Here is a 27001-nt window from a genome sequence, read left to right on the forward strand (position 1 = left end):
AAGTATTCCAGAGTCCCGCCTCCTCCTTAAAATACTTTGTGTTTTCCTCAGAATTCAGTTGAGATTTGGACAAATGTCTTCCCTCCATTTTTCCCCGTGACCTGCATGGGTTTTCTCCGGGTGTTCCGGCTTCCACCCACGTTCAGGTTTGTAGTTTAGTTTTGGCTTAGTTTAGAGATACAGCGCGGAAACAGGCCCTTCGGCCCACCGGATCCGTACTGACCAGCGATCCCCGCACATTAACACTCTCCTACACCTGCTAGGGACATTTTTTTACATTTACCAAGCCAATTAACCTACAAACCTTGTAGGTTAATTGGCTTGGGTAATATTGTAAATTGCCCCGAGTGTGTGTCGGATAGTGTGGGTCAGCGCGGACTCGGAGTGGTCCGAAGTTCCTGTTCCCGCGCTGTATCTCTAAATGAAACTAAGGACAAGGACTTGTGGGAACGCCACCACCTGCAGGTTCTTTGCCAAGTGGTCAACCACCCTAACTTGAAGCGATATATCACCCACTCCCTACACAACAGCACTGTGGCTCAGCGGGTGCAGCAGCATCTATGGAGCGAAGGAAATAGGCGGGCCGAAACCCGAAATTTGAAGGGTTTCGGCCCGAAACGTTGCCTATTTCCTTCGCTCCATAGATGCTGCTGCACCCGCTGAGTTTCTCCAGCTTTTTTGTGTAACCTTCGATTCTCCAGCATCTGCAGTTCCCTCTTAAGCACTGTGGCTCAGTTCAGTTTAGTTTACCGAGTCACGTGTACCGAGGTACAGTGAAAAGCTTCAACCACGTGCCAACCAGTCAGCGGAACGACAATATATTATTACAATCGAGCCATTTACAGTGTATCAACTTTATTTTATTTCAGACTCTAGGTCCAGATGAGAGACGTTATATAAAATACATTGCATATAAAAACACCATAAAATTCATCTGAAAGCTTAGTAAATTACTTATATTCATCATACATTATAGAGAAAAACACAGCTCATGATTTAAAATTCGGAATAAAAAGGAAAGATCAATAGACAATGGGTGCAGGAGTAGGCCATTCGGCCCTTCGAGCTAGCACCGCCATTCAATGTGATCATGGCTGATCATCCCCAATCAGTACCCCCGTTCCTGCCTTCTCCCCACATCAGTGTCCTACAGCGAGACAACGATCCCAGTGTCTCCACAACTGGGATTGGTAGCGTGTAGCGCTAACCCTTATGTTTGATAAGACCACGATAATTATAGACAATAGGCAAAAGGAGCAGGAGTAGAGGCCATTCGGCCCTTCGAGCCAACACCGCCATTCAATGTGATCATGGCTGATCATTCCTTTCTGAGGACAGAGGACAGCCCTCTCCAGCCACACACAAGGGCAGGGGCGGAAAACCTGGGGGGGCCAGAGGGGACACACCCCCCCCCCCCCCCCCATGTTTTGAGAGGTGGGGGACATGCTCCCCAAGTTTTTGTGATCCCGATTTTTCAAATCTCCGCTTTTAGCGCTGGATTGAGCCTCCGAAGCCTCGCGTGTGCGTGCGCTTGCGCACGTGATCGCCAAAAAATTGTGTCCCCCGTCCCCTCCATGTTTTGATAGTGAGTTTCATCCGCTCTTGCACAAGGGAAACAAACAGCCTAATCTTTCACACGCAACAGAGCGACCAACCCCTTCATCCCCTCTCCCCCCCCCCCCCCCCCCTGTCCCCCCCCACCCAAATTGTACCAGCTTCAAAGCGTCTTGTTGAGTCTCATTGTCTGTATTTGTTCTCAGCTAACAAACCACTAACAATCCAACGCCACCCATTCCTTCTCTCCAGAGATGCTGCCGGTCCCGCTGAGTTACTCCAGCATTTTGTGTCTACCTTCGATTTTATCCAGCGTCTGCAGTTCTTTCTTACACAAACTAACAATGGTCTTTCATTTATCATTGTTAGTGTTTTGCATATCTTCCATTCAATGTTCTTTATCTCTCTCCAGCATTGTCTATATCTCTTGTTTCCCTTATCTCTAACTCGTCTAACGAAGGGTCAGGACCCGAAATGTCATCCGTTCTCACCTAACAAACCACTAACAATCCAACGTCACCCATTCATTCGCTCCAGAGATGCTGCCTGTCCCGCTGAGTTACTCCAGTTTTTTGTGTCTATCTTCAAATTAGTCTTGAGTCTCGTGTCTGTACTCGTTCTCACCTTACAGACAGCTAACAACGGCCTGTTTTCTTTATTATTGTAACTTTTTTGCACATCTTTCATTCATTTGTTCTATATCCCTCTACGCCCCTGTCTATAGCTCTTGTCTCCCTCTCCCCTGACTCTCAGTCTGAAGAAGGGTCTCGACCCGGAACTTCACCCACTCCTCTCCAGAGATGCTGCCCGTCCCGCTGAGCTACTTTTTGTGTCTGTCTGCAGTTTCTTCCCACACAAATAGTCCCTCATCTCTGAAATAAAAGCTGGGTGACCTCTTTTCACTGAAATACAGCAGAGAAGAGAAGCAGCCTCTGATGTAACAAACATATAAATAGGAGAAATGTCTAGGAATTCGCTTCTGCCAATCGCTTCTCCAGCTCTATTGAACCTGAAAGGTCCAGGAAATACAATTCAAGTTTGTTTCTTTAAAAACAAATCAATTATCTGTCAGTTAGCTGCACAAACCTAAATGTAACCATCTGGAGGCTCTTCTTGGAGCTGTATTTGGAAATTACCGAATAGTGAAAGGCTTTGAAAGAGTGGACGTGGAGGGGATGTTTCCACTGGTGGGAGAGTCTAGGACCAGAGGTCACAGCCTAAGAATTAAAGGGCGTTCCTTTGAGAAGGAGATAAGGAGGAATTTTTCTAGTCAGAGGCTGGTGAATCTGTGGAATTCTTTGTGGAAGCCAAGTCAATGGATATTTTTAAGGCAGAGATGGATAGATACTTAATTAGAATGGGTGTCAGGGTTTATGGGGAGAAGGCAGGAGGATGGGGTTAGGAGGTAGTGATAGATCAGCCATGATTGAATGGTGGAGAAGACGATGGGCCGAATGGCCTAATTCTGCTCCTATCACATGATCAAAAGGGATGCGGGGAAGGGGTGGGGCAGATGGAGCTCCAAGTTGCCCATCACTTCAATTCTCCTTCCTTCCCTTCCCCCCCCCCCCCCCCCCCCCCCCAGTCCAGAAGAAGATGCCGGACAAACTGGGAGAGCAGCAACTCACACTCTGCTTGGGGTGTCGGCAATCAATCTGCATGAACATGGAATTCTCAAATTTCAGGAATACTGGAGAAGTGATATCGGGCAGTTTGCATAATTCACCGATATTTCATGTCATATAAGTGATAGCAGCAGAATTAGGCCATTCGGCCCATCCTCTTCTCTGCCATTCAATCATGGATGATCTATCGCTCCCTTCTAGTCCCATACTCCTGCCCTCTCCCCATAACCTCTGACACCCGTACAAGTCAAGAATCTGTCCATCTCTGCCTTAAAAATATCCACTGACTTGTGGCCCCCACAGCCATCTGTGGCAAAGATTCCCAAAGATTCACCACACTCTGAATACAGACATTTCTCCTCATCTCCTTCCTGAAAGAGCATCTAATTCTGAGGCTACGACCTCTAGAGTCTCTAGAGTCCTAGACTCTCCCACAAGTGGAAGCATCCTCTCCACATCCACTCTATCCAAGCCTTTCACTATTCTGTACGTTTCAATGAGGTCCCCCCTCTCATTCTTCTAAACTCCAGCGAGTACGGGCCCAGTGCCGTCAAACGCTCATCATATATTAACCCACTCGTTCCTGAGATCAGTCTTGTAAACCTTCTCTAGGACCCGCTCCAGAGCCAGCACATCCTTCCTCAGATACAGTGCCCAAAATTGCTCACAATATTCCAAATGCGGCCTGACCAGCGCCTTATAAAATGTGATATGAAGTGAATTGGAGCGTCTGCCTAGGTTTCCATGGAGCCTGAAGCTAGTCGATTCCGATTCCAAAGCAACAGCCCCAAACCAGCGTCTACTAGATAGTGGGGAATGTCAGCAATGTTATTACACAACACTTGCCATGAGCTCATTGATAGTGAGTGTTTGTTGTTGTGCCAGGAACATTCAGCTCTAGATAACCCCGGCTGGTGCAGCTGTATCCCAGACATGAGGTAAGGAACGCTGCCAGTGAGTCACGGCGGAGAATGGAATGATCCGATGTTGGAACGCTGGCTGACCTATTTCACCCCCTCCCCCCCCGCTCCCCGCTCGAGTGGATCCTGGGACCAACTGCAGTTCTCTCGCTGTTTCCTGCCATGTCCCACACCCTTCGCTAAATCGGTACCCGAGCTTTTCTGCCGTTGCAGTATCTCAGGCCGGACGGTGATTATGTCCCAGATACACGCACAAGATCCGATCTAGACCTCCAACCAAGCCCCAACCACTGCCCCGCACCCGCCATGGATGCCCTCCACCGAAAACAAGTGTCTGAGACGGGCTGGGAAGATCATCAAAGACCCCTCACACCCCAACCATGGACTGTTTGCCCTCCTCCTATCAGGGAGGCGGTACAGGAGCCTCAGGTCACGTACTAGTACGATGAGGAACAGCTTCTACAACAATACAATCACATTGCTGAACTCGGAGTCCCGCCGATAGATTTCTCCGGTCCCTCCGTCCCCATTGTTTAATTATTCTGTTTTTTTTTGATTATTCTGTATATTCTCTCTTTCTATTTTTTTTAATTTCTTTATGTACAACTACTACGGACTGACGGAAAACTGCATTTCGTTGTACTCATACTTGTATTTGTGCGATGACATTAAAGTTGAATTGAAATTGAATATACCACGTGATGAAATGGCACGGTTTGTCCTTGTCGGGAGACCTGTTGTTGCCGGCGAATACAGTCATCCTACCAATCCTGCTAAACCAACCATCCCGCTACAACCAGCGAGCAGTGCTTCTCCTTCTGTCGTGTGTCTTTTAGACCTGCAGCTCCGTTGAGGCGAGCCAGGCCAACGTGTCATTGTGCAGGTCAATCAGACCTCGTTCACCATTCATTCGGTGGCCGATGTTTGGGGCAACGGTGACCATGTGATCCACCGTCTGTGTAGGGTCCCCACACTCACAGGAGGCGCTGTCCACGAGGCCCCACCTCTTCATCGCTACCCCATAGCGTCCGATGTCTGTCCTCGAGCGGTTGAGGGTTGTCCACTGCTTTCGGGACAGGTCCTGGCCAGGGACGTCCATGGGGTCATCGATGTAATGGTGTAGTCTAGATGGTTCCACTGACTTCCACTGGTCTATCCAGAGCAGTGCTGAACTACTATCTACCTCCTTGGTGACCCTGCGGACTATCCTTGATCGGACTTTGCTGGCTTTACCTTGCACTAAAAACGTTATTCCCTAACCATGTATCTATGTATTTATCCCGCTGAGTTACAAGATAAATGGATTGGACTTTAAGATGAAGGATGAGAGGGAATTTTATGGAAACATATAAGATTATTAAGGGTTTGGACACGCTAGAGGCAGGAAACATGTTCCCGATGTTTGGGGGAGTCCAGAACCAGGGGCCACACAGTTTAAAAATAAGGAGTAAACCATTTAGAACGGAGATGAGGAAACACTTTTTCACACAGAGAGTTGTGAGTCTGTGGAATTCTCTGCCTCAGAGGGCGGTGGAGGCAGGTTCTCTGGATGCTTTCAAGAGAGAGCTAGATAGGGCTCTTAAATATAGTGGAGTCAGGGGATATGGGGAGAAGGCAGGAACGGGGTACTGATTGGGGATGATCAGTCATGATCCCATTGAATGGCGGTGCTGGCTCAAAGGGCCGAATGGCCTACTCCTGCACCTATTGTCTATTGTCTAAATGCCAGTAATAAAGTGAAGGTGATGTTCACCGTGACTGAGAGCATCGATGCTGTAGGCATGGAACTGTCTTTGAGTGCGACTTTATGCAATGAGCTGCCAGAGGAGGCAGTTGAGGCAGGGACTACCCCAACATTCAAGAAACAGTGAAATGTGTAGGAAGGAACTGCAGATGCTGTTTTACACCGAAGATAGACACAAAAAGCTGGAGTGATGCAGCGGGACGGGCAGCATCTCTGGAGAGAAGGAATGGGCGACTTTTGGGGTCGAGACCTTAGTTCAGGGTCGGGGAACCTTTTCATGGTGGAAGGCAACACTAAGTTAAGTGTAATCTGATAAGGCTGCATCCAAGATACTTCAATTAGATATACTTCAAAATGTACCTTATTTGGTTTAAATAGCCCTCGTGACTTACTAATATCTTAATTGTGGCCGTAAATCAGTGAGGATTATTTGGTTGAATCTTGTTTTACTCGTTGGTATGTTAAATATGTTCATTTTAAGATAAAAATAAAAATAATAAAAGATAAACAAAAACATATTAATAAAAATAAAAGGATTTGCTCTACAAAATTTAGATTCATTCAAAAGGCCACACTTAATGGCCTAGAAGGCCGCAGGTTCCCCAAGCCTGCCTTAGTTAGACAGGACATGGATAGGACAGGTTTGGAGGGATATGGACCAAATGCTGGCAGGTGGGACTAGTGTAGCTGGGAGATGTTGGTCGGTGTGATATGATATGCCATTTATTGTCACTATACATGTACAATGAGATTAAAAACAGCTCGTACTCAGTGCATACATATAATTTAGTACAAAAAACAAGAAACAGAAAACAAAACAAAAGGGGGAGGGGGGGATAGGTGCACAATTCTGCGGCGCTATATACATATCTATAAAGGCAAAATGGTGAAGGATGTATAGGTAGTATTCTTAGGCAGATGTTTAAATATTATATTAAATATTTAAAAAAAATTTTTTTTTAATATTAAAAATTACAGTTACAATACACATTACAGTTCCAAATTTTAGTACGTGGATAGAATAGAAGGAAGTCCGGGTGTTGGGCTGTGAAGTCAGTGCATGTGGGCCGAAGGGCCTATTTCCACACTGTATCACTCTGTGACTGTAACAAACTCCACTTGGTGATGAAGCCAAAATTGATTTCCATCGCTCTGTAGGAGCTGAGACATCTGACTCCATCTCTTCCCCTTGCAGTTCAACAGTGCAACGTCAGATGTATGAACGGTGGCTCCTGCGCGGACGACAGCTGTCTTTGCCAGAAGGGATTCACGGGAACACACTGCGGGCAGCGTGAGTATCAACAGTACACTCCACAAGGAAGCCGAGATAGAATCAAAATGTACGGGCAGAAGAGAGAGGGAGAGAGAGAGGGAGAGAGAGAATGCTGTGGGTCAGTTGCTGGGAACTAGAAACTGCAGAGCTAAACAAAACATTTTAAATTGATTAATAACCTGGCAAGTAAACAGAGATTATTCGCATCATATAACGGGATCAGAACGACCCTGCAGTGAACTATCTTCACCACTTGTTTTTTGTTAGATAGAGCTCTTAAAGATAACGGAGTCAAGGGATATGGGGAGAAAGCAGGAACGGGGAACTGATTGTGGATGATCAGCCATGATCACAGTGGCTTAAAGGGCCGAATGGCCTCCACCTATTGTCTATTGTCTATTGTCTAAAACAGTGATGAGGTTGGCTGCAGTCACGTGGCATTTCCTGTACGGTGGTGTAGCGATATGTCGAAGGGGGGGTGTCCCCATTTTTTTGGCGACCTGCTACGTCTATGACAGTCGCCTAACAATAGCCTAAGTGGGACAGGCCCTTAAATTATCTTCACATAATAGGCAGCAGCCAAATCACACTGGCAAAAGGTTTTAGTCAACTACAAGTGCAGCCAAAACCTACTGGCAGGGAGTTGCACTAAAACACAACAAGAAAGCCCTCAAGCCAGTCCTTGCCCATAACTGGCACTTGCAGATAGTCTCAATCTCTAGGTGCCTGGGATCAGGCTAGAGAACTGGACTGAGACGAGGAAAAACTTTTTCACCCAGAGAGTTGTGAATCTGTGGAAATCTCTGCCACAGTAGGCAGTGGAGGCCAATCCACTGGATGGATTCAAGAGAGACTTAGATTTAGCTCTTACGGCTAACGGAATTAAGGGATGTGGGGAGAAAGCCATCAGTCTGAAGAAGGGTTTCGGCCCAAAACGTTGCCTATTTTCTTCGCTCCATAGATGCTGCTGCACCCGCTGAGTTTCTCCAGCAATTTTGTGCACCTTCGATCTTCCAGCATCTGCAGTTCCTTCTTGAACACTGATTCTGGATGATCAGCCATGATTATATTAAATGTTGGTGCTGGCTCGAGGGGGCCGAATGGCCTTCTCCTGAATCTACTTTCCATGTTTCTAAGTTTCTATGTTTCTTATGATGTGCGGGACAAGTTTTTCTCTACCGAGTGGCCTACTCCTGGCACCTATTTTCTATGTTCTATGTTTCCATGAACATAACTGTGAGTTTTTCAGGAAAACTTACTTGAGTTTTGGGTGATGCTATTTTCGTATTGATCAAAATGCAGTTATTGTGTTAAACTGAACGTTCGAGGAAATTATTAAGCTTTAATATTAATCCAAAAGATGAAACTGAAACACTGGGGCATTATCACTGCAGAAGGATGTATGCACATGACACGCTGGTAACTTCAAGCACAAGTTAAAGTTTGGAAGATAAGCTTAAGGCCCAAGTGGAATCCCTAATTAACAACTGCATTCCTAACGACAGTCCTAATGTGACCGTCATGCAGTTATTTAAAGATGCATTTTAGGACGGTCTAAAATACTTTTCCGACAACCTACATCTGCCAGAGTTAAAGCCCTGTCCCACTGTACGAGTTCATTCAAAGAGTTCATTCTGCCGAGTTTGCCCGGATTCGAACTCGGAGATTTACGGCAATGGCCACTCGTCGGTACTCGGGGCTCTCGTGGACATTTTTCAACGTGTTGAGAAATCTTCACGAGTCTTCCCGTGCTTACCTGCCGTTAGCGAGTCTTCCCGAGTACCAGCCGTTAATGCTACGAGCCGCTGAGAGACGTCCCCGAGCTCCGACGTACCCGCTACGTTCATTCTCCGTGCTTACCACGAGTTTGATTTTTTTTTTTTAAACTCAAGAGAGCTCTTGAATGAGCTTGTACCGTGGGACAGGGCCATTAGTTACTTTGGCACGTCCTCCAGCGAGCAGCTGGAAGGAACACCTGAGGTTTCCAGGCCATAATGATCCGTGCATGAGGCCAGTTTGTGCGGTTTGAAATTTCAAAGCAACTTCACGACGACTGGTGTTTTAAAAAAAAAAACCTGTAGGAATCCACACTTATATTTCCACTAAAACTTGTGTGCAATCTAAAACGCCTCTAATGCATTCGGCAAATTTCACTCTTGGTGCTAACAGAAAAATACAGGCTGCATTTGTAGTACTTTGGGCACCATATCTGAGGAAGGATGTGCTGGCTCTGGAGAGGGTCCAGAGGAGATTTGCCAGAATGATTCCAGGATTGGGTGTTTAAGAGGGAACTGCAGATGCTGGGAAAAAATCGAAGGTAGATAAAAATGCTGGGGAAACTCAGCGGGTGAGGCAGCATCTATGGAGTGAAGGAATAGGTGACGTTTCGGGTCGAGACCCTTACGGGTGAGGCAGCATCCATGGAGCGAAGGAATAGGTGACGTTTCGGGTCGAGACCCTTACGGGTGAGGCAGCATCTATGGAGCGAAGGAATAGGTGACGTTTCAGGTCGAGACCCTTCCGGGTCTCGAGAAACGTCACCTATTCCTTCTCTCCAGAGATGCTGCCTCACCCCGCTGAGTTTCTCCAGCATTTTTATCTACCCAGGAATGAGTGGGTTAACATATGATGTGCATTTGACGGCACTGGACCTGCACTCGCTGGAGTTTAGAAGAATGAGGGGGGGGGCGTCATTGAAACTTACCGAATAGAAACATAGAAAATAGGTGCAGGAGTAGAGGCCATTCAGCCCTTCGAGCCTGCACCGCCATTCAATATGATCGTGGCTGATCATCCAACTCAGCACCTGCTTTCTCTCCATACCTGAATAGTGAAAGGCATAAATAGAGTGGATGTGGAGAGGATGTTTCCACTAGCAGGATGGTCTGGGGCCAGAGGTCAAGGCTTCAGAATTAAAAGACGTTCCTTTAGGAAGGAGATGACGGGGAATTTTTTCAGTCGGAGGGTGGTGAATCTGTGGAATTCTTTGCCACAGAATGCTGTGAAGACCAAGTCAGTGGATATTTTTAAGGCAGCGATAGGCAGGTTCTAGATTAGTGCAGTCGTCAGAGGTTATGGGGAGTGGGCAGGAGAATGGGGTAGAATAGCCACGATTGAATGGCGGAGTAGTCTTGTTGGAACGAATGGGCTAATTCTGCTCCTATGACCTTATGACCTTATATTCTCTCTTTTCTTTATTAGCCGTGTGTAAAAATGGCTGCCAGAACGGAGGACGCTGCATTGGACCCAGTCGCTGTGCGTGCGTGTACGGGTTCACGGGGCCACAGTGTGAGCGAGGTAAGGCTCAGCTCTTCTTGTGCTTTTAAGGAACTGTTTGAGGCCTTTGTGTGACAGTTTTGTTTTTCCGCAAACTGCCGAGTTCAATGCCCAGAATCGGAGCACTTCCTGGGCCACTCGTGCAGCACTTCCACCCGCTCCTGACGGAGGGCCTCGACTTTCTAAACCTGATCCTGAAACGTTGCTCCTTCACTGTGAGGTCTGAAGGAGGGTCTCGGCTCCAAGGGTCGCCAACTTTCTCTCTCCCAAATAAAGGGACAAAAGGTCAAAATACCGGGACAATTTCCCGACGGCAATTCGTTTGACCGACTCGGCCGTGGCTGGGGGGGTGGATGATGAGTTGGCCCCGGGCACTGGACGGCACACAAAGCCCAGCCGGCGGGCGGGCCAGCTGAGGAGATTTGGCCCGGGCGCAAAGTCCGGCGCCCCGTCCAACTCATGAACCGATGATTGGCCGTGAGACGGAGGGGTGGTGGTGGTGTTGGCGAAGGTCCGAAGGTCGGACAGCTGGCCGGGCTGCTGACCGACGGGGCCACGGGCGAGGCGCTGCTGCTGCTGCACTCCATGGGCTGCACTACGCCGGGACGGGTGAGGCGGGGCCGGACGCAGCGCTCCGACCAGACAGTCCCCTCGACCCGTGTAGTAGCGGTCAAATACGGTACAAGGGCAGTCCCGTGCGGTTGCCGGAGGTTGCCGGAGGTTGCACGTAGTGGAAGCAGGTGGGGAGACTAACAAAAACCTCCGGGAACCGCACGGAAACCTTGGGTGGGGCGCAAAGTCTCCAGAGGTTTCCGTTCAGGTTTCCTATGTGGGACAGCGGCATTTAATGTGTGGGGATCGGTGGTCAGTGTGGACTCGGTGGGCTGAAGGGCCTGTTTCTGTGCTGCATCTAAACTAAACCAAACTCAACGTACACCTGGCCTCTGTGGTGCCAAGGGTCTCCCTACTATCCAAGATGCTCCATCACTACTTTGAACGGCCATGAGCCAGCAGTTCCCGAGAGTAGACGCAAAATGCTGGAGTAACTCAGCGGGACAGGCAGCATCTCTGGAGAGAAGGAACGGGTGATGTCTCGGGTCGAGACCTGTGCTCACACTCAAGTCTCGACTCGAAACATCACCCATTCCTTCTCTCCAGAGATGCTGCCTGACCCGCTGAGTTACTCCGGCATTTTATGTCTTATCTTTGGTTTAAACCAGCACCTGCAGTTCCTGCACACACAGTTCCCAGGAGTGGCCGGGGATGTTGCGTTTGGGTCAAGGATGTGATGGGCACATTCTTGAATCTATTCGTGTCTCCACCTGGAATCCTCCAGCGCCATAGAACTCCCAACAGTGTCTGGTTCAACAGTCTGCTACGATACGATACTATTCGATAGGACTTTATTCATCCCAGGAGGGAAATTGATCTACCGACTGTCGTTAAAGCACAAAATTCGTGAAACGTAAAATTATTATTGTTTTTTAAATTTTTTATTTATTAGAAGTACAGTAGTACAAGCCACGTATATCTTATTACATTTATTGTACCCCTTCATTTTTTAAGCTTTAAAGAAAGATGGATATAAAGAAAGTAAAGAAAGTGAGAGAGAGACGAGATAGTATGAAACATTAAATTAAAACGAAGAGTGGAAAGGATTGGAGGTTGTGCAAAGATTGGGGAGGTGTGTGGTGGGGGGGGAGGGGAGTCAGTCTCAGTCTACCCCCATGACAGAATGGGGAGGAGTTGTACAGTTCGATAGCCACAGGGTAGAGGGACCTCCTGTGGCGTTCTGTCCGGCATGTCGTTGCCGTGCAGCCATTCCATGTGGTCCTGCCCAGGGTAGCTGAGTCAATAAAGGCAGGCGCGGGTACGTGACGTGATTCGCCGTCAATGAGCCAGCCCAACCTTTGGTTGATGTGGGGAAAGGGTCTTCAAAGATCAGGGTTCCAAGATGGCGCCCAACACGGGCGACTATTTGCGTGCCAGCCACAGAAGCAGTTCTACAAACTTACATTGCAATAGCTCCACGCATAGAAAATAGGTGCAGGAGTAGGCCATTCGGCCCCGAGATATGATGATGGCTGATCATCCCAAATCAGTGCCCCGTCCCTGCTTTCTCCCCACATCCCTTGATTCCGTTAGTCCTAGGAGCTGTATCTTACTCCCTCTTGAATAAAATCATAAGGTCATAAGGAATAGTAGAATTAGGCCATTCGGCCCATCAAGTCTACTCTGCCATTCAATCATGCCTGATCTATCTCTCTCTCTCCTAAACCCCATTCTTAAATAAGCACACTGTAAATGGATCAATTCTAATCATGTATCGCCTTGATTAGTGCGGGTGTCAGAGGTTATTGGGAGAAGGGTGGCTAATGGGTTTAGGAGGGGGAAATAGATCAGCCATGATGGAATGGCGGAGTAGACTTGATGGGCCGAATGGCCTAATTCTACTCCCATCACTTTTGACCATATGACCTTATTCCTCCCCTCGGCCGGCTCAGCCCCTCTCCTGGGAGTCTGTGTAAGCTCAGGCCTGTTCCCAGCGTTGGCTCCGTCCCTGTGAGCTGGAGTCAGTGTCTGATTCCAAGGCTTGTTCCGTGTGGAAGGTTGGTCTGCTATCCAGCTCTGCGTGTTAAAGGGGACACTCTGTTCCTGAGGTTCTGTGTATTGGTGCCCAGTTCCTGTTTCCTTGGCCTTCTGCCTGTGTTGGATCCCTCTTTGCGCATTGTTGCTTAGATTCTGTTCCCTGAGCCTTCTCTGCATGTCCAACCGCCAGGCCCTTTTGCCTGCGCTTCCCCGCTGTGCTTGTGAAGTCCACCCCCTGTTGTCCAGGCTCTGGAGTTAACCCATCTCTGCTCCCAGGCTGTCTTTAGAATGTTACAGCGTGGAAACAGGCCCTTTAGAAACATAGAAACATAGAAAATAGGTGCAGGATGAGGCCATTTGGCCCTTCGAGCCAGCACCGTCATTCATTATGATCATATCTGATCGTCCCCAATCAATAACCCGTGCCTGCCTTCTCCCCATATCCCTTCATTCCACTCGTCCCTAGAGCTCTATCTAACTCTCCCAATAAATCCATCCAGTGATTTGGCCTCCACTGCCCTCTGTGGCAGGGAATTCCATAACTTCACAACTCTCTGGGTGAAAAAGTTTTTTCTCACCTCAGTCTTAAATGACCTCCCCTTTATTCTAAGACCGTGGCCCCTGGTTCTGGACTCGCCCAACATTGGGAACATTTTCCCTGCATCTAGCTTGTCCAGTCCTTTTATAAATTTTAAAATATTTTTTTAAATCCTTTCTGAGGAGAAAACCCACGTAGGTCACGGGGAGAACGTGCAAACTCCGTACAGACAGCGCCTGTAGTCGGGATCGAACCCGAGTCTCCGGCGCCTGCTTAAACTGAAGATAGACACAAAATGCTGGAGTAACTCAGCGGGACAGGCAGCATCTCTGCAGAGACGGAATGGGTGAAACTTGAAGAAGGGTCTCGATCCGAAACGTCACCCATTCCTTCTCTCCAGAGATGCTGCCTATCCCGCTGAGTTACTCCAATAATTTGTGCCTTATGTCTAAACCAGCTTTAGTAGTTCCTTCCCACACACAGACACACAGCACACAGACACACACACACACACACAGACACACACACACACACACACACACACACACACACACACACACACACACACACACACACACACACACACACACATCTGTATATATTTGTATATAAGAGTATGTGTGTGTATCTTTTCATTTTTTGTTGTGTGGACCAGCTGTACTCCAGAGAGGCTGCTTTCAGCTTCTGTGATCAGGGTGACTCTTTTGACACTTCAGACTTTGATTATTTTCCGGGAGCTCGCCGCGAAATTGCAACAAATTGGAAGGTGCGACCTCAACGTAAACAAGCCTTTAGAGGTGCCGCCATTTTGTCGTAGCTTTGTGACTTCTCCTGACTTAAATTTGTTGAGGGCCCCCTTTGAAGTTGGAAAAGCCAGTCAGTCATCAGCTGATTATATCAGTGGCCCATTTTGTTTCATGGTCCATGGTTTGGCAATGCATGGAGTCTTTTCACCACTGGCCGTGTGCGATTGTCGCTTCACAAGTTGGCAAGAACTTGTCTATATAACGCGTAGGGAAGGAACTGCAGGTGCCGGTTTAAACCAAAGATAGACACAAAATGCTGGAGTGACTCAGCGGGACAGGCAGCGTCTCTGGAGAGAAGGAATTAGTAGGTTAACCTATGATCAGCGTTTGTCAGCATTGGGCCTGTAACTCTCTGGAGTTTAGAAAAATGAGGGGGGGGGGGACCTCATTGAAATGTACAGAATAGTGAAAACCTTGGATAGAGTGGATGTGGGGAGGATGTTTCCACTGGTGGGAGAGTCTAGGACTAGAGGTCACAGCCTCAGAATTAAAGTACGTTCTTTTTGGAAGGGGATGAGGAGAAATGTCTTTAGTCAGAAGGTGGTGAATCTGTGGAATTCTTTGCCACGGAAGTCTGGAGAGGCCAAGTCAGTGGATATTTTAAAGGCAGAGATAGATAGATTCTTGATTAGTACGGGAGTCAGGTTATAGGGAGAAGGCAGGAGAATGGGGTTAGGAGGGAGAGATAGATCAGGCACGATTGAATGGAGTAGACTTGATGGGCTGAATGGCCTAATTCTACACCCATCACTTATGACCTTATAAATTTTACCAATGACTTTGTCATGCTGCAGCTTGCAATGTTTACCAATTATCAAGAATATTCACTACCCACCCCTTTGGGCATCTGCAGAATGATTAGTTAAACATATTTCTGTCACATATTTCAGTCAGGCTGTCTACGTTTTCCAGTTTATTTTAACGTGGCCCATTCTTGCCGACCGCATAATTATTTATTCGTTGCAGGCCTCTTATTTCATTCATATATATTTTTATATCCAAACCAGTTGAGAACGTCCACACAATGTCATTGAGATTGTTCGTCGGTTGACGATGTCCAATTTGATGAACTCTTCCATTATTGACCTGGGCTCGCCTTAAATCGCCACTTGTTTTTGTTCCATTTTTGACCACTTCATTCAGTTCCCACAGTTAATTAACAATTTGCAAGGAAATCCGTTGCTGGGCTGAGACCCGGGTTCGATCCCGACCACGGGTGCTGTCGGTACGGAGTTTGCACGTTCTCCCCGTGATCGAGTGGGTTTTCTCCCGAGTTCTTCGGTTTCCTCCCACACTCCAAAGACGTACAGGTTTGTCGGTTCCCGGGATGGCGGGACTGTCATATGCTGAGAGAATGGAGCAGCTGGGCTTGTACACTCTGGAGTTTAGAAGGATGAGGGGGCATCTCATTGAAACATATAAGATTGTTAAGGGCTTGGACACGCTAGAGGCAGGAAACATGTTCCCGATGTTGGGGGAGTCCAGAACCAGGGGCCACAGATTAAGAATAAGGAGTAAGCCATTTAGAACGGAGATGAGGAAACACTTTTTCTCACAGAGAGTGGTGAGTCTGTGGAATTCTCTGCCTCAGAGGGTGGTGGAGGCAGGTGCTCTGGATGATTTCAAGAGAGAGCTAGATAGGGCGCTTAAAGATAGTGGAGTCAGGGGATATGGGGAGAAGGCAGGAACGGGGTACTGATTGTGGGTGATCAGCCATGATCACATTGAATGGCGGTGCTGGCTCGAAGTGCCGAATGGCCTACTCCTGCACCTATTGTCTTGTAGATTAATTGAGTTGGTACAAGTGTAAAAATTGCCCCTAGTGTGTAAGTGTGTGTGTGTAGGGAAGTGCTAATGTGAGGGGATCTCTGGTGGGTGTGGACTTGGTGGGCCGAAGGGCCTGTTTCCACGCTGTATCTCTAAACTATAAACTAATACTGGATCTCAATCCGTTCTCTGTTTCCCTGGGGAAGGGTTCAGTCGTGGTGTAAAAGATTGAGACACTCCAGAGGCCATTACTCTGGACACCATTAGTTTAGTTTAGTTTAGAGATACAGCGCGGAAACAGGCCCTTCGGCCCACCAGGTCCGTGCCGGCCAGCGATCCCCGCACGTTAACACGATCCTACACCCACTAGGGACAATTTTAATTCTTTTTACATTCACCAAGCCAATTAATCTACGAACCTGCACGTCTTTGTGGAGTGTGGGAGGAAACCGAAGATCTCGGAGAAAACCCACTCGGATCACGGGGAGAACGTACAAACTCCACACAGACAGCACCCGTTTTCGGGATCAAACCCGGGTCTCCAGCGCTGCATTCGCTATAAGGCAGCAACTCTACCGCTGTACGCGCCACCGTGACCGCCAACACCTCTCAAGGATCATTAGTCTGAACATAAATCATGGACCTCTCCCCATCTGTTGCATATGGGTTAAAGCCCTGTCCCACTGTACAAGTTCATTCCAAGAGCTCTCCCCGAGTTTGCCCTGATTCGAACTCGGAGATTTACGGTAATGGCCACTCGTCGGTACTCGGGGCTCTCGTGGACATTTTTCAACATGTTGAAAAATCTTCACGAGTCTTCCCGAGCTTACCTGCCGTTAGCGAGTCTTCCCGAGTACCTGCCGTTAGCGTTACGAGGCGCTAAGAGACGTCCCCGAGCTCCGACGTACCCGCTGCGTTCATTCCCCGTGCTCACCACGAGTTTGATTTTTTTTAAACTCGGGAGAGCTCTTGGAATGAACTTGTACTGTGGGGCAGGGCTATTAGAGTTAATAACACTGACAATGTGGAGTAATGTTCTGTGCATTAAACATGAAGTGCAGACTTTAAAACAAATAATTGTATTGTTTCATGTCTTCTAAATGCTCTTTGAATTAAAGCCTTGTGATTTTCAATTTTCCTTTCAAGTATTTAATGCTACACACTTATTACAATGCATCGTTAGTTTTAAACCATTGCTGCATTATTTCATTCAACGTTCAATGTAAATTTGTGCCACATGAGTCCCACGAGAAACAACACAGTTGATGTTATGGACACAAAATGTTGGAGTAACTCAGCGGGACAGGCAGCATCTCTGGAGAGAAGGAATGGGTGATGTTTCGGAAGAAGGGTCGTGACCCGAAACGTCACCCATTCCTTCTCTCCAGAGACGCTGCTTGTCCCGCTGAGTTACTCCAGCATTTTGTGCCTATCAATGTTCATACCGCTGGGGTGTAAGCTACCCAAGCGAAATATGAGGTGCTGTTCCACCAATTTGCGCTGGGCCTCACTCTGCCAGTCTGTCAGATTGCCTGGACATGTGTTGGTGCTCAGTCTACTTGTGAATCTTATTTGCTCATGGTTCTTACTGTTTAAACAAGCTCGATCTCTGCTTACATTAACCAGGATGTTTCAATGTTTCAAGGAGTGCATGGATCCTTGAAGATCGAGTCGCAGGTAGATAAAGTGATCAAAAATGCTTTTGGCACTTTGTCCTTCATCAGTCAGAATATTGAGTATAGAAGTATTGAGTATGGAGGCCATGTTGCAGTTGTATAAGACGTTGGTGAGACCGCATTTAGAATATTATGTTCAGTTCTGGGCACCATGTTATAGGAAATATATTGTCAAGCTTGAAAGGGTTCAGAGAAGATTGACAAGGATGTTTCCTGGACTAGAGGGTGTGAGCTATAGGGAGAGGTTGAGCAGGCTGGGTCTCTATTCCTTGGAGCGCAGGAGGATGAGGGGAGATCTTATAGAGGTGGACAAAATCATGAGAGGAGTAGATCGGGTAGGTGCACAGAGTCTTTTACCCAGAGTAGGGGAGTCGAGGACCAGAGGACATAGGTTCAAGGTGAAGGGGAAAAGATTTAATAGGAATCTGAGGGGCAACTTTTTCACACAAAGGGTGGTGGGTGTGTGGAACAAGCTGCCAGAGGAGGTAGTTGAGGCTGGGACTATCCCAGCGTTTAAGAGACAGTTAGACAGGTACATGGATAGGACAGGTTTGGAGGGATATGGACCAAGCGCAGGCAAGTGGGACTAGTGTAGCTGGGACATTGTTGGCCAGTGTGGGAGAGTTGGGTCGAAGGGTCTGTTTCCACGCTGTATCTCTCTATGACTCTGTGATGTGTCATTCTTAACTTTAAAATAGGAATGGATTGGGATTGGGATGTGATTGAAGGATAAGTGTATCATGATACTGTGTAGTAAGGAGCTGCAGATGCTGGTTTACACAGAAGATTCTCCTCTGCTTCATTCACTCCGTCTAAACCTACCTGATCTCCCGGGCGCTCATCACTTTAACTTCAATAGACAATAGGTGCAGGAGTAGGCCATTCGGCCCTTCGAGCCAGCACTCCCAATCAATGTGATCATGGCTGATCATCCCCAATCAGTACCCCGTTCCTGCCTCTCCCCATATCCCCTGACTCCGCTATTTTTAAGAGCCATATCTAGCTCTCTCTTGAAAGCATCCAGAGAACCGGCCTCCACCGCCCTCTGAGGCAGAGAATTCCACAGACTCACCGCTCTCTGTGAGCATAAGTGTTTCCTCGTCTCCGTTCTAAATGGCTTACTCCTTATTCTTAAACTGCGGCCCCTGGTTCTGGACTCCCCCAACATCGGGAACATGTTTCCTGTCTCTAGCGTGTCCAAACCCTTAACAATTTTATATGTTTCAATAAGATCCCCTTTCATCCTTCTAAACCAGAGTGCACAAGCCCAGCTGCTCCATTCTCTCACCATATGACAGTCCCGCCATCCCGGGAATTAACCTTGTAAACCTACGCTGCACTCCCTCAATAGCAAGAATGTCCTTCCTCAAATTAGGGGACTTCAAGTAACCCTTGCTCTCCCTCTCTCTCCATTCCTCCCCCTTCCTAGTTCTCCAATTAGGCTGACTGTCTCCGTGATGACATTTTATCTCCGTGTTTTTGATTGTTCACCTTCTCTAACAGTGATCTATTCCACACTGTCCGTGAACCCCATCTCCTTTGATCTCTCATTTTCACACCTTCCCCTTCCTTATCTCTGTGTCTCCCTCTCCCCTGACTCTCAGCCTGAAGAAGTGTCTCGACCCGAAACGCCACCCATTCCCTCTCTGCAGAGATGCTGCCCGTCCCGCTGAGTGACTCCAGCATTTAGTATCATGATACTGTCAGGAGATTTACTGGCCAGCTCTGCACGTAAGTCACGGTGGCTTTTCATTCATCCCAGTGCGTGCCAGAACACTTGGCTTTTATCCAGAAGTGAAGTGGCTGATAGCGGAGGAATGATGCTGACTCGTAACCAGAAAAATGCTTGGAATGTGCCGCCTGGCCCAATTAATCAGAGTTGTTGCAGCTCCAGGCTGACGGCTGGCTGCATAACCCCTGGCAGTCTGCCAGTCGGTGTGATAGAACCAATCTCGTATCTAATCTCGTGTCCAGCCAGCTGAGAGGGTTTCACGTGCCCATTAAGGGCCTTGTCCCACTTACCCGATTTTTTTCGGCGACTTGCCGGCACCCGTCACCGTCGCAGCGGGTGGCCGAAAAATTTCGACGCGTTGAAAATCCAGTGGCGACCAGAAAAAGGCGCGACTCTTTGGGGCGACTACTCACCACCATACAGGCGTCACGTGTCGACATGTCACGTCTTCGGAGTGCGGGAGGAAACCGAAGCACCCGGAGAGATACCCACGCAGGTCACGCGGAGAACGCACAAACTCCGTACGGACAGGACAAGGGGTCACACAGTTTAAGGATAAGGGGGAAATCTTTTAGGACCGAGATGAGAAAAACATTTTTCGCACAGAGAGTGGTGAATCAGTGGAATTCTCTGCCACAGAGGGTAGTTGAGGCCACAGTTCATTGGCTGTATTTAAGAGGGAGTTAGATGTGGCCCTTGTGGCTAAAGGGATCAGGGGGGTATGGAGAGAAGGCAGGGATGGAATACTGAGTTGGATGATCAGCCATGATCATATTGAATGGCGGTGCAGGCTCGAAGGGCCGAATGGCCTCTACTCCTGCACCTATTTTCTATGTTTCTATGACAGCACCCGTGGTCGGGATCGAACCCGCGTCTCGGGCGCTGCAAGCGCTGTTAGGCAGCTACTTTACCGCTGCGCCACCCTGCAGGCCGCCCCCAACACGGCTCCACTTGAAACACTGCTAATCCTGGAGCGGAGGTCTTTAGTACTACAACCATCGTCTCTGCTCTAGCCAGTGTTCCCGGCGTTTGACTGCATAATATCTGGGATTTTTTAAAAATTTATTTTATTTATTAGAAGTAAGTACAGTACAGTGGTACCTTTTTACAGGTTTCCCAAAATTATGTTAGCATAATACATTCTCTGTACAACTTCCTTTTTTTTTAAAAGAGAGAAATAAGAGGAGAGTCTAGTGTGTGTGAATAAAAAAGAGAGAAAAAGAGATAGTGAGGAAAAAAAATAAGCAAGAAAAGAAAGCAGGGGGAGATGATCAAATCACCGCTAGGAGATGATTTTTTAAATATTATTAATCATCTTTCACCCATACCTGAAACTTAAAATTTTTCCGATACTGTTGCACCACATGAATCCAAGAAATCAATAAATGGAGACCAACTCGTTAAGACTTGGTCTTGTTTATCTATTAGGAGGAATCTCATTTCTTCCAAGTGTGCTGTGTCCGAATAATATCTGAGATGAAGTGAATTGGCTTTAGACGAGCTTCACTGGTTCTGGTGGAGGGGAGCTGAGGTTGGACATCATGTATTCAACATTCCTGCCTAGAAGTGTTTGCGAATGCTTTAGTTTTTTACACGTTGGCATGCCGGGCGTCTGCATCTTAGGAGATGGTTTGTTTCTGGGTGGCCGTATTCTCACACAAGAGTCCTTCAATCGCAGTTTACGCATGAGGTTCTTCAGGCGGTACTTTTCCGGCTTTTATTTGACCAGAGGCTTCACTTGAAGCTTATCTGTTAGTAGCAGTACATTTCAATAGACAATAGACAATAGGTGCAGGAGTAGCCCATTCGACCCTTCGAGCCAGCACTGCCATTCAATGGCAGTTGGACAGGCTAGATGCAGGAAGATTGTTCCCGATGTTGGGGAAGTCCAGGACAAGGGGTCACAGCTTAAGGATAAGGGGGAAATCCTTTAAAACCGAGATGAGGAAAACTTTTTTCACACAGAGAGTGGTGAATCTCTGGAACTCTCTGCCACAGAGGGTAGTTGAGGCCAGTTCATTGGCTATATTTAAGAGGGAGTTAGATGTGGCCCTTGTGGCCAAGGGGATCAGAGGGTATGGAGAGAAGGCAGGTACGGGATACTGAGTTGGATGATCAGCCATGATCATATTGAATGGCGGTGCAGGCTCGAAGGGCCGAATGGCCTACTCCTGCACCTAATTTCTATGTTTCTATGTTTCTAATGTGATCATGGCTGATCATTCCCAATCAGTTCCCCCCCGTTCCTGCCTTCTCCCCATATCTCCTGACTCCGCTATTTTTAAGAGCCCTATCTAGCTCTCCCTTGAAAGTATCCAGAGAACCGGCCTCCACAGCCCTCTGAGGCAGAGAATTCCACACTCACAATTCTCTGTGTGCAAAAGTGTTTCCTCATCTCCGTTCTAAATGGCTTACCCCTTTTTCTTAAACAGTGGCCCCTGGTTCTGGACTCGCCCAACATGTTTTCTGCCTCTAACGTGTCCAAACCCTTAATAATCTTATATGTTTCAACAAGTACCCTCTCATCCTTCTAAACTCCAGAGCATACAAGCCCAGTCGCTCCATTCTCTCCCCCTACGAATGTCCCGCCATCCCGGGAATTAACCTTGTGAACCTACGCTGCACTCCCTCAATAGCAATAATGTCCTTCCTCAAATTTGTTAAGAGCCCTATCTAGCTCTCTCTTGAAAGCATCCAGAGAACCTGCCTCCACCGCCCTCTGAGGTGTTTCGAGTTCTGAATGCATGAAAGGATGATTCAGGCTAGCAAAAGGGTCCAAGTTGTGTGAGATTTGGGATGGAGATGCCAGTAAAATTAGGTATAAATGTACAGGAGGAACTCAGCGGGTGAGGCAGCATCTATGGAGCGCAGGAATAGGTGACGTTTCGGGTCGAGACCCGAAACGTCACCTATTCCTTCGCTCCATCGATGCTGCCTCACCCGCTGAGTTTTCGGAAAGGGTCGAGACCCGAAACGTCACCTATTCCATCGCTCCATCGATGCTGCCTCACCCGCTGACTTTCTCCAGCATTTATGTCTGCATTCGATTTTTTTTTCCAGCATCTGCAGTTCTTTCTTAAACCCATAAATGTACAGGGATATTTACATAACGTTCCATGCTGTTTTGGCTATTAAAATCACCACCAGAAACTCGCGCCTACCCAAATTTTACAAGTCAAGGTGTTTTGGGAGTTTGAAAAGTTCAAACTGCATGCAAAAGAGTTTGCGTAAAGTTCCGATTAAATTCCCTTTATAGAACAAACACAAAGAAACATGAGGCCACCATCTGTGTCTACGCTGAGCTATAAAACGCTGCAGACAAGAGGAGATGCTGAGCATGAGGTGCTGGGCAGATCCTCAATGGATCCTTATGCCCCTGTCCCACTTAGGAAACCTGGACGGAAACCTCTGGAGACTTTGCGCCCCACCCAAGGTTTCCGTGCGGTTCCCGGAGGTTTTTGTCAGTCTCCTTACCTGCTTCCACTACCTGCAGCCTCCGGCAACCACCTGCAACCTCTGGGAACCGCACGGACACCTTAGGTGGGGCGCAAAGTCTCCAGAGGTTTCCATTCAGGTTTCCTAAGTGGGACAGGGGCATCTGTGTCAAGCCATGAAAACTTGCAGACTTTGGTCTAGAGTTTTCATGCATCCACCAGACTCTGAAAGGCAGCCATCACTGTTGTTGCTTTGGGATATTGATATGTTCACTAGTCATATGCGCAGAATTAGGCCATTCAGCCCATCGAGTCCATGCCGATTATTCAAGATTCTAGAGAGACTTTATTGTCATGTGTCCCTGATAGGACAGTGAAATTCTTGCTTTGCTTCAGCACAACTGAACATAGTAGGCATGAATGCAGAACAGATCAGCGTGTCCATATACCATTGCATAAATATATACACACATGAATAAATAAACTGATAAAGTGCAAATAACAGATAATGGGTTATTAATGTTCGTAAATGTTATTTATTCTTAGAATAAAGGGGAAGCCATTTAAGACTGTTGGGCGAGTCCAGAACCAGGGGTCACACTTAGAATAAAGGGGAGATCATTTAAGACTGAGGTGAGAAAAAACATTTTCACCCAGAGAGTTGTGAATTTGTGGAATTCCCTGCCACAGAGGGCAGTGGAGGCCAAGTCACTGGATGGATTGAAGAGAGAGTTAGATAGAGCTCTAGGGGCTAGTGGAGTCAAGGGATATGGGGAGAAGGCAGGCACGGGTTTTTGATTGGGGACGATCAGCCACGATCACAATGATGCTGGCTCGAAGGGCCGAATGGCCTCCTATTGCACATGTTTTCTGTGTTACTGTGTTCGATCTATCGCTGAGTTACTCCTGCTTTTTGAGTCTATCTTCGAAATATCTCCCTTTCCCTTTCCCCTGACTCTCAGTCTGAAGAAGGGTCTCCACCTGAAACGTCACCCATTCCTTCTCTCGAGGGATGCTGCCTGTCCCGCTGAGTTACTCCAGCATTTTGTGTCTATCTTCGGTGTAAACCAGCATCTGCAGTTCCTCCTCACACACAGCTCGTGAATAACGCTGTTGATAATTCCTGCTCTCAGTTTACTGATCATTCAGAGAAGTTTCTCTTTGAATTAACATTACTCTTTTTTAAAAAAAATCCAAAACACATTGTCTGTTTTTGCGCCTCATTGGTCTTGCGAGGAGACTCGGGCGACCTCCGTGTTTCCCATTCAGCAACACTGGCAACACTTCAGAAATGGTGTCTGATTGGGATACGACTCAAAAAAATATTTGAATAATTCAAATAATTTGTCGTCCAAAAGTAACTCCTTTTAATTAATCTCAATGAACCTATATCTGTGTCGGAAGGAACTGCAGATGCTGGTTTACACTGCAGACACATAATGCTGGAGTAACTCAGCGGGACAGGCAGCATCTCTGGGGAGAAAGAATGGGTGATGTTTCATGTCGAGACCCTTCTTCAGAAGGGGTAAAAGTATCCTGCCGCATAAGTGTTCCATCATTCATTTTCCAGCTGGTTAATATTGTAGGCCTCATGGGAACTGCTGCAACTTCAGTATAACTTACATTTTTAATAGATTTGATCTCCAACAAATGGGAGCAGGAGTTGATGGGAGTATTTTCATAACTCCTAGTAAATTATTTTTACGAATAGCCTAATTAAATGTGACTTGACAAGTCTTCTTGTATCTGAAGAAGGATCTCGACCCGAAAGGTCACCCACTCGTTCTAGCTAGAGTTATGCTTCGTTATCCTATATCTGTTACGGAAAACATCTCAATAAATGCAAGTGAATGCATGACTGTATGACAATGACATTATCAATCTGCTGCCACAAACATTATTGGTGATTATCACTTATCGAACATGATTTGTTCCACATCGGTGAGACCAAGCGCAGGCTCAGCGATCGCTTCACCCAACACCTCCGCTCAGTTCGCATCAACCAACCTGATCGCCCGGTGGTCCAGCACTTCAACTCTCCCTCCCATTCCGAATCTGACCTTTGCCTCCTCCATGGCCAGAGTGAGTTCCACCACAAATTGGAGGAGCAGCACCTCATATTTCGCTTGGGCAGTTTACACCCCAGTTCAAGAGTTCACCCCAGCGGTATGAACATTGACTTCCCCCATGAACATTGACTTCCCCCAATTTCAGGTAGTCCCTGCTTTCTCCCTCCTTCCCCTCCCTTTCCCAGCTCTCCCACAGCCTACTGCCTCCACCTCTTCCTTTCTTATTCCCGCCCCCACCCCCACGTCAGTCTGAAGAAGGGTCTTGACCCGAAATGTCGCCTATTCCTTCGCTCCATAAATGCTGCCTCACCCGCTGAGTTCCTCCAGCATTTTTGTCTACCTTCGATTTCTCCAGCATCTGCAGTTCTTTCTTGAACATGATTTAATGAAAGGCGTAACTTAATGAATATATTAAACTCTTGTCTAAAAAATGTTATCTAGATCGGTTAATAAAATCTAATAATGCCTAGTGAATTAATAGTATCCAATGAATTACATTTATGGAAGGACATTTACCATTTTAATGTCTGCCCATTATCAAAGGCCGTTTTAATGATCAGGATCTAATGAGAGAAAGACGGGGAATAAAAATCTATTGCCATTTATTGAAAGACATGAATTTGCCACTCCCCATTATGTCACAATATTCTGGTTTGGCATCGGTGAATTCAACACTTCAGAAGACTGTAAGGATAAACCCAGAGACCACAGGCCAGACGCTTTAACTTTGCTGCAGTAGCAGGTGCCAGAAATTGTGAGCGGTGCTCAGATGAAAGGCTTGGATAGAGTGGATGTGGAGAGGATGTTTCCGCTTGTGGGAGAGTCTAGGTCTAGAGGTCACAGCCTCAGAATTAAAGGACCTTCCTTCAGGAGGGAGATGAGGAGGAATCTCTTCAGTCAGAGAGTTGTGAATCTGTGGAATTCTTTGCCACAGGAGGCTAAGTCAATGGAAAATTTTAAGGCAGAGATAGATAGATTCTTGATTAGTACAGGTGTCGGGGGTTATGGGGAGAAGGCAGGAGAATGGGGTTCGGAGGGAGAGATAGATCAGCCATGATTGAATGGCGGAGTAGACATGATGGGCCGAATGGCCTTATTCTGCTCCTATCACTTATGGCCTGATGAGATCAAGATGATTTGAACAAATATGGACTAATAAAGAAATACCAGCAAAGATTTGTTTAAAGCAAAAAACTTGTGACTTGTTTAGTTTAGTTTAGAGATACAGCGCGGAAACCATCCACGTTTATCAAATGTGAATTAATAAAATAAATTAAGTGATGTAATTCAACAATGCTATTTATCGAATATGATTAAAGATATCCAATTTGGTAAACAAGATGTAATAACAAGACTTGCCAAATCACATTTAATGAGGCTATTAATAAAATTAATTTAACAGGGTTTATTAAAATGCAAATAACCACCCATCAATTCCTGCTCCTATTTGTTGGAATACATATTCTAGAGCAAATCTATTAAAAATGTAATCCCGGGGGCATGAACATCGACTTCTCCCAATTCTGTTAGTCCTTGCTGTCTCCTCCCCTTCCTCAGCTCCCCTGCTGTCTCCTCCCACCCTCCAGCCTTCCGGCTACTCCTCCTTTTCCCTTTCTTGTCCCCACCCACCCCCACCCCTGATCAGTCTGAAGAAGGGTTTCGGCCCGAAACGTTGCCTATTTCCTTCGCTCCATAGATGCTGCTGCACCCGCTGAGTTTCTCCAGCTTTTCTGTGTAACCTATTAAAAATGTAAGTTATACTGAAGTTGCTACAGTTCCCATGAGGACTGCAATATTAACCAGATGGAGAATGAATCATGGAATGTTTTGGTGTTGCGGGCCACTTTTGCCCCTTTAATACACTCATAAGAGCCCTAATAAAGCTGTTGGTTAAAAAACCATATAGTCTTTCCAATCATTTTGGGGGGGAAAAGAGACTTTTCCTTTTTTAATCGCTGTTTTGTTCTTCGACCAGTCTCTACATGGGAGAGACTAAAT

At 47.0% G+C, this 27001-nt stretch overlaps 1 protein-coding gene across 1 annotated transcript in view; it reads left to right on the top strand.

Moving 5' to 3' along the window:
- The window catches only part of fbn2b (fibrillin 2b), a 202553-nt gene that overhangs the window by 16766 nt on the left and 158786 nt on the right, over positions 1-27001 (top strand). The window contains 2 exon segments of the mRNA XM_055658365.1: positions 7039-7134; positions 10318-10413. Coding sequence (XP_055514340.1) covers positions 7039-7134; positions 10318-10413 — 192 coding nt within the window.

This window comes from Leucoraja erinacea, chromosome 29, assembly GCF_028641065.1.
Source record: "Leucoraja erinacea ecotype New England chromosome 29, Leri_hhj_1, whole genome shotgun sequence".
Taxonomy (NCBI): Eukaryota; Metazoa; Chordata; class Chondrichthyes; order Rajiformes; family Rajidae; genus Leucoraja; species Leucoraja erinaceus.